The sequence below is a fragment of the Manihot esculenta genome, chromosome 12 (assembly GCF_001659605.2).
Source record: "Manihot esculenta cultivar AM560-2 chromosome 12, M.esculenta_v8, whole genome shotgun sequence".
Taxonomy (NCBI): domain Eukaryota; kingdom Viridiplantae; phylum Streptophyta; class Magnoliopsida; order Malpighiales; family Euphorbiaceae; genus Manihot; species Manihot esculenta.
This window is the reverse complement of record NC_035172.2, coordinates 17757141-17765722: the sequence shown is the minus strand read 5'-3', so window position 1 is coordinate 17765722 and position 8582 is coordinate 17757141. Positions and strand designations below refer to the sequence as shown.

Sequence of the window (8582 nt, the reverse complement as noted above, 5' to 3'; positions counted from 1 at the left end):
TGTTCGATTCCAGCCTCTTTAATTGATACCGTTTAACCGAACAGAGATAAGAACCATCGTTGGATTGTCAAAGTTTTGCCGCGTCAAAGTGTCGTCAGTGATTGTTTTGGGGACGTTTCTCATCGAAACCAACTCTGTGATCTAGCAGAGCTGCTCTCTATCATTTCTCAACCTATGAAAATTTTCAGGACGAGAGAAAAAAAAATAAAAGGCTAAAAATTAAAGACCTGCTCTGATATCATCTTATTTGATAGAAAAATACTCAACTTTTATTGAGTATTGTATTGCAAAAGTATGTATACCGTATGTATAAGAGCACCTATTTATAGATAGTCTAAATATAAAAATATATTCAATAATACACTAGAATCTACTAAATAGAAATACACTAGAATCTTCTAGAATTCTATTAATGCTAACACGTAAATTCAATTTGATATGACCTTAATATATAATAAATTGAATTATATGTAATAAACAATTTTATTTAATCTTAATTAATGTAAAATATAATTTACCCTTGTATATTTATTTTTCTACATATTTTAAATTGATCATAAGTGATTATCACATTACTTAAAAACATTATTTAAACAATAAAAATAAGTAATAAATGATACCATTTTTTACCTAATATATTATATGTTAAATTTTTTTAGAGAAATTAAATGTTAAAAAAGAAGTTTTATTTTTTAATTATTTGTTATTCCTTCAAAATAATAACACAATTTCTTATTATTTGTTAAATAGGAAGATGTAGTTAAAAGAAAATTAATAGAGAAAGTAGTGCGTAAGTTGCAGGGAAATTTTAATTTTAAAATTTTAAAAATACATCTAATGTTAATGTTAGATATTTATAGAAATAACTATAAATATTAATGTTAACTATAAGTTTGAAAAACTATCCAAAATAGTGATGCTCGTGAAGGAGTTCAAATCTAGAGAACTTCCTAAGACCAACTGAGAAGAAAAACCTTCTCAAACAACGATCGACATATCAAAACAACTGGCTTGTGTTTCTAAAAGTTTCTCCAGGAGACTGAGAAGGTAGATATATCATGTGAAAAGGGCTAAGAAGTTTCTCTAGAATGTTAACATAACTTGAATTCAACTAGAAAGGGAGGTATTTGTTAGAAATATGCCCTACAGCCAATCTATTGGTTGTAGTTGGATATTATTGTTCGTGTATTTTAAGTATTTAAATATAAAGGCAGTTATTTATTTTTAGTGTTAATTTAATTGAATCTCGGATAAAGATAAAGTTATGAAACTATATTACTATGTAATGGAAATTATAATGTGGTTATAATTATGAGATTCCTATTGCATTTAAGTAACGTTTCCAAATGTTTCTGATCGATATTCTTATCATGATTGGACAATGATTAGAACTATTGATACTGGTACATATTATGTTCTTTCTTTTTAGAGGAAGGAATTAATCTCATAGGTTGAGATATGTAAGATATCTAGAACTAATATGTATGTGCTTATTTTATGAATGAGTACACTGAACTGATCTGCCTAAGAAATCTATATGAAAAATAACTTGTGTCTGTGGAATACTCAAGTGATGGTTGTGTAAGTGATCATTTAACTTGAAATTAATATCTAATCTTATATAGAGATTTTTATGTTTTGATTCATCTTACATTTGGTTCATGAGTAACAAATGAGGATGAGTTGGATAGATTAAGAACTGTATAAAGGTATTTATGTGATTCAGATAGAATTCATTACTGTAGATTAAATTAGAAAATGCCTCATTTATTCTCTGCCAGTATTGATCAAAAAATTCTTGTGCAAGGTATAATGAAATTAATAAATAAGATTTGAAATTTTATTCAACAGGTCAATGACTAATAAATGAGAACTAATATAATTTAACATTGCAGACACGTAAATTAGAACATTTGTGATGAAAGGACATTAATTACACTCACAAACTCAATCAATTTTAACTAACTTTATTAAAATATTATGATAGATTTACCGTTGAAATACCTAAACTGAAATGAAAGTATTTTGAGATTATGAAATAAAAGTAGCACCTTTTATCTCCACAATTTCATTACCCGTCAATATTCACATCTCAAATGACCTAATAAGACAACCACTCTAATTCTACACTCCCATTCTCAAGTGAGGAAACTAAAAACAATAACAAATATAAAAAATTGTTTAGAATTCAATAGTATTTATATAAAAATACATACGTTGGTCTATGCGATAATTAACTTTATATTACAAAAAGATACAATTAATTATCGTATCTCCTAGAAATCTAATTGGTACCAACTAATTAATAAGAGTTATCGTGATTTATGCATAACAGTAATCTAATATATAATATACTTTAACGGTCCTATAAATTGAGAGACAAGTCTTGATGATTATTATATTATATCATTATTTATTTAATATTAACATCTCAAAATTAATTACCAAATCAATAAAAATAAATATCAAACACTTTTTCGTAAAAATAAATATCAACACTCTTTCATAAAAAATTATATCAATGCATAGGAAATATACACTAATTTACAGGAAAAAAGTTATTTTCTTTATAATAAAATTAAATAAATTAAATTAAATTTCTTTAAAAAAATAAAAAATAAATTTCATATTAAATTGATTGAATTAAATTTTTAAATTTAAGTTGAATTTTATTTCAACTGAGGTGTTCTTTTAATAGAAAAAGTAGGAGATTAGAATACAAGAGCTTGAATCTATCTTTACACAGTTATATACTTTTACCCACTAAATCAACCGTAAAAATACAGACTAAGAGATGAATTGGGCCAAATTCTCACAGCAGAGAAACAGATTTTGTAGAGTTGCATCATATACAAAATCAGACAACAAATTCCATGCTTAAAAACTGCATGGTAATAATAGAGAAAAACATACATATAAAATAAAATAAAATGAAAAATGGAATGTTTAAGCAAGCCTCGACAAACCACATCTCCCCAGCTCCTAGTTGAGCTCTCAAATGGTGATCTATCTCCAAGAACAGCCTGAAATTTTTTTGTTGTGGGTGGTGAAGGATTGGTATTCTCAACGTCTTCCACAGATTTGAAAATTTCACCGTCTCCCATCAATGCCATATTAGATCCATTATCACTAAGAGACTGCACCATCCTTTCCAAAGTTCCAATCATTTTCACATCTTCCCTGGAGAACTCGCTGAACCTGTCCCAAAGTCTCTCTATGAAACCCACCAAATTCTCCCTTTCTGTTGACAACTTCATGACATGTTCAACCAAATTTCTTTTCTCGTTATTGAGCTTATTAACCATGGCTTCTGAAGTTCTCAGCTTGGTTTCCATTTGATTTGTTAATTTCTTCATTTCTACCTGCTTTGCTTCAAATTGAGCTTCAATCTCCAGTGCTTGCTGCTGTGAAGAAGACAGGGATTTTTCCTGTGCTTCCAGTTTCTTTTGTATAGAACAGATGTCATCCTCCAGCTCCACAATCATCAACTTCTTCTCTTCGATTTCCAGCTGGGCGAGAATCTGAGCAGCAGCTATCTTCTCCGAAGCCTCATGGAGTAAACTAATTTAAGCTTGCTTCTCTGCGAGTTCTGAAGACAAAGAGCTTAATGCGCAATTAAGTTTTTGCTCTGTTGATCCTACAAACTGTAGGAGTTCCTCTATTCTATGATCTTTCTCTTCTGCTCCTATATGTGCAACAACTGCATCTTCAAGTTCTCTTTTCAGTGATTCTTGCTCCAGCCAACCAATCTCCTTCTGGAGATTGTCTAAGATCATGTCCTTTTCTCTCATGGTTTGGAGAAAACTCTCTTTCTCCAACTCAAAGGACATGACTGCCTCCATTCTAGCAGAAGTAGCAGCTTTTGACTCTCTTGTTTTAAGCTCTTGTTTCAAGGCTTCTCCATCTTCTACTTGTGCAAGAAGTGAAGCTTCTAATTCTTTACGCAGTGCCTGATTTTCTTCAAGTTCATCATTTAAGCGCTGAGCAATAGATTTCCATCCACAATTCAAATTCAACAGCTTGTCCTTCACAAATTTTCAATGCCAGTTCAGAGTTTGCTTTGTCTAAGGCAGCACAAACTTCTTGAAGTTTCTCCTGAGAATCACTCTCCTTCTGTAAAGCTTGCTTCTGTAAGCGAAATTGGCACTTGGATGATTCCTCAATCATTTGTTTATACCTCTCAAGTTCTTTCTGCATCAGATTCTGCTTCTCTTCATAGGACTCAACCCTCATCGATAAAGATGCTGCCTTCTCACGCTTTTCATGCAATTCAGAATTTGCAGCATCCAATGCATCACGAACTTCCCCAAGTTTTTCTTTGAAGTCAGTTTCCATGTCCAAAGCTTGCTCTTCTAAGCGAAATTGCTGCCTGGATGATTCCTCAAGCATTTCATTGTACCGCTCAAGCTCTTTCTCCATCAATTGCCGCTTTTTCTCAATAATATCTAAGCATGCAGCCTTTTTTGACAAAGAAACTGCCTTCTCACGTTCTGTGGCCAATTCTGAATTTGCCGTGTCTCAGGCATCACAAAGTTCTCTAATTTTGTCTTGCAGCTCTCTCTCTCTGTCTGCAAAGCTTGCTCCTTAAAGTGAAGATGAGACCTGGATGATTCTTGAAGTATTTCCTTGCACCTTTCAAGCTCTTTGTCTATCAGGAGTTTCTGATCTTCAATGTGTTCCAAGGATTCAACTCTCTTCAATAAAGCAGCAGCCTTCTGACGTTCTTAATTGTTATCTTCCAGTGCTTTAGCCAGAGCAGTGTTCTTCATTCCAGCTGCCTCATCAATAGAGACACATTTTCATCTCTTTCTTTGTCATGGAGATTCATTGCAACCTCAGCACTTCTATGGTTCAAATTAGCCTCAGCTAGTCCAGATTTCAAGATCAACAACATTATTGATGCCTCCTCATTCTGCAACTCCAGCTGCATTATTGCTGAGTAACAATTTTGCAACTCTAGCTCTAGCTTTTCTGCTGCTGTTTCTTTGCTCTCTAGTGCAGACCTATAACCATTCAGCTCTTTAGTCAATTTTTCCAGTTGAGAGCTCCATTCAGCTTCTTTAGCTCTAAGATTTGCAGAACAATCTTGGTGCATCTGTTCCACTCTTTTGAGATTGTTTCGCAGTTTTGCCAAAGAAGAAGAATTTCCCACTTCCTGAATCTGAGCTTCCTGGAGTTCTTTAAGGGAAGTCAATAACTCTTGATTTTCTTGCTCTAATTTCTCAGCTCGGTATTCAATTTCTTTGTAAAATGTCTCTTTTGTGCCCAATGAATGTCTAAGAGCTGCAATTTCTTTGTCCCTCTGAGAAGTCAAGCACTCCAGTTGTGACTTTGCATCTTGGTACTCGGTGAAAACATTCTCAAAGCATGATTTATATTCACAAATTTCAGTTTCCAGATACTTTCTCCTGCTTTCTTCATGAGCTAGCGCTTGGTTGCACATCTTTAACTGGTTTTGAAGATCTTTCGAGATCCTGGTTTGAGAATCTAAGCTTGTCTGCAGTGAACAAATCTCATCAACTAGTGCAGACTTCTCCAGTTCCCACTCTTTCTTGCATTCAGTAAACTGATTCCGGAGCTTTTCATGTGCTTCTTCAAGATGTTTGAATTGCTCTGTCTTCCACTTTAGTTTATCTTTGAGCTTCCCATACTCCTCCTCCAATTGGAGTAGCACATCATCCCTTTGTCTTATTTTTTGTCAGAGATAAAAGATATTCATTAAAATATCAAGAAATTACATGTCCCAATATAATGATACAAGTTCAAGCCAAAGAAGGCAGGTCCTAAAATTATTAGATCTCTAAGGCCCAAACAAACAAAATCATCATCAAAGAAAAACCCTAGAGACCTAAGTGTCTCACAACCCACGATCCAAACCCAATTCAGAAGGAAGAAGAGGCGCCAGTAGTCGCCACCCAAGCTCTGGAAGAAACTGCCACCGGAAACAATGGCTCCATGGTGATGTAAAACTCCCACAAAGAACTTGGCTTTAAAACACTCACTGATGACCATAGGAGAGCCCGCAGCTGAAAGGAAAACTAAGATCTTTCGAAATAAGAGGAAAAGCACCTAGTAGAAGGAAGCTTTGCATGCAAACCAAATCTGGTGGGAAGACACCAAAGACAAGGAAAACTGCTCCAGATCTAAAGTCGCTAGTAGAGAGTTGGTGAAGGTGCACTTTTCGACGTCCCCTTTTTGCCTTCTAAGCCTCAAACTCCATGAGCCACCGCCTCCTTCTCTTGCCAGGTAACCACAATAAGAATAGATCTGGGCAGCCTCCAACTTGCATAAAGAAGCAAAGAAGAAAAACACAAGCAACACAGTAGCCACATGATAACACTCTCCAAAGGAGCACCGCTGCCGAAAGCAAAACCAGCGATGGGGAGGGTAAACCCATGCCAGGTTAGGAAAAGACCAACGAGAGCGGCAGATTGAGGGCCTGTTGCCCAGATGGCAGATTGAGGGCTCATATTGTAAGGCCTAATTTGGGCTTTAGTCTCAATCAACAATGCTATTTGGACCCACATTTTAACCGGCTCGTTGTAGGCCTGTTGGTTATATCCTCTGCCTAAGGCCAATAGTTCCACAAGTGAATTGTAGCATTGTTGTTCTTTTAAATCATTATTTTTTGCTTCATTTTCTTAATTTAGCAGCTTCTGAAGTCAGTTATTTGTTGTACATGGTCCAGTTATGGAATAGCTGCGATCTCCCCATTCTCACACCGGCTGACTTTTGATAGCTTGCCCATGGATATCCAACGTTTACGTTGCAAAGTCAATTTTCAAGCATTAGTTTTTGTTCCCCATATCAGAGCACTTGGAGATGCTCTTGTCAGTCGCCTCAGGTATCCATCCAAAGGAACTGAAGTCGTTAACACTGATTACCTACGGGAAACCTCTCATGTGAGTGATGAAAACAGAGCAAGGAAGTTTGTTGTGATACACCTTCGTTTTGATAAGGTACAAGTGAGTTGTATCATACAGATTTATGTTCAGTTTATATTTTGCATATGCATCTGTTTGGAATGTTATTGATCTATTGCATTCCTGCTGTTGTAGTTTAGTAAGCATCATGGATGAATGCTTTTCCTTTAGTTTGCGTCTGTACCAACCTATGTCTTTGCAGGATATGGCTGCCCATTCAGCCTGTGATTTTGGTGGGGGCAAAGCTGAAAAGTTGGCTCTGGCCAAGTACCGACAAGTACTTTGGCAAGGAAGGGTCCTCAACTCACAGTTCACCGACATAGAATTGAGGAGTCAGGGTCGTTGCCCATTGACTCCTGAAGAGATCGGATTGCTAGTAGCAGCTTTGGGCTTTGACAACAGTACTCGTCTATACCTGGCTTCACACAAGGTATTTTATCCTACTAACTTGAGTTTGATGGTGTATGAATAATTTTTATGATATATAACAGGTGCATTTCCACATTTTTTCAGGTATATGGTGGGGAAGCTAGGATATCAACTTTACGAAAGTTGTTTCCTCTGATGGAAGACAAAAAGAGTCTTGCCTCTTCAGAAGAACGTACGGAGATTAAAGGAAAGGCTTCTCTGTTAGCTGCAGTTGATTACTATGTTGGCTTGCATAGCGACATCTTCATCTCTGCTTCTCCAGGAAATATGCACAATGCAATGGTGAGTATTTTTTGCTGACGATTTACTTCACAACATTGGAATCTGTGATCTGTGGCTTGTTGCACTTTTTTCTTTCTTTTTCTTTTCTTTTCTTTTCTTTTCTTTATTTTATATATATAACCTGGATTGGATCAACAATGTATTTTACAAATTTTGTGATGCCAACAGTTGGGACATAGAACTTACAAGAACATGAAAACCATAAGGCCCAACATGGCATTGATGGGACAACTGTTCCTGAACAAAAGCATCAGCTGGCCAGACTTCCAGCAAGCAGTTCTTTGAAGGAAATAAGCTTGTTTGTTATGCCAACTGTAGTGTCCACAGTTGCATGTTCTCCCATGAGGGATAGTGGGGAGTTATAACTCCCATAATGGGAAGTGGGTAGTTATAACTCCCATGATCATTAGTGGGCGGTTATATAACTTCCATGATGAGTAGTGGGTAGTTATATAACTTCCACAATGAGTAGTGGGCGGTTTTTCTCCTAAGTGGTTGGGGGTGTCAACCACAACTTCTTGTAGGCTGTTGCTGTATCCTATATATACTCATTGCATATGTAAATGAAAAAGAGAGAGTTTTCAAAGGAATCTGAAGTTTCCTCTGTTCCAAATTTCTTCCCTTTGTTGTTCCATAAATCTGCAGAAAAATCACAGCAATTGCAGAGGCTGTAGAATTTGCAAAATCTCCCAAGGCTAAGATCCACAGCTTTGCTTGCATCTTTGGGTGATCATTTTCAGTGTCTACACTTGGTATCAGAGCCCGGGACCTAGTTTATGCCCAAATACATGCCACGACACGAAGCTTCATCATCCAGTGCTGTCCGTAGTGGTAGCGGCGGCAATGGTGGTCAGACGGCAGAAACAGTAGTGAGAACACCCGTAAGAGAAGGGGGTGTCTCTCTGCAGTATCCGCTCCTAACAAAGACAAATTATGCGGCTTGGGCAA

The 8582-nt window shown here is 35.9% G+C and overlaps 1 protein-coding gene and 1 pseudogene across 1 annotated transcript; one reads left to right on the top strand and one right to left on the bottom strand.

Annotated features, from left to right (window-relative positions):
* Window positions 1-2661: 2661 nt before the first annotated feature.
* LOC110607916 lies at window positions 2662-6012 on the bottom strand (annotated as a pseudogene).
* Window positions 6013-6378: 366 nt separating this feature from the next.
* LOC110607917 (O-fucosyltransferase 39) lies at window positions 6379-7926 on the top strand. The gene is made up of 5 exons (XM_021747079.2): window positions 6379-6387; window positions 6654-6959; window positions 7126-7353; window positions 7437-7634; window positions 7803-7926. The coding sequence occupies exons 1-5, from the start codon at window positions 6379-6381 to the stop codon at window positions 7917-7919; spliced, it is 858 nt and encodes a 285-aa protein (XP_021602771.1). The 3' UTR covers window positions 7920-7926.
* Window positions 7927-8582: the final 656 nt, after the last annotated feature.

Bases quoted from the DNA above. Each gene is read 5' to 3' on its own strand.
- LOC110607917 (XM_021747079.2), top strand. The intron at 6,960-7,125 runs GTACAAGTGAGT...ATGTCTTTGCAG, and splicing joins TACACCTTCGTTTTGATAAG to GATATGGCTGCCCATTCAGC. The intron at 7,635-7,802 runs GTGAGTATTTTT...TGATGCCAACAG, and splicing joins GAAATATGCACAATGCAATG to TTGGGACATAGAACTTACAA.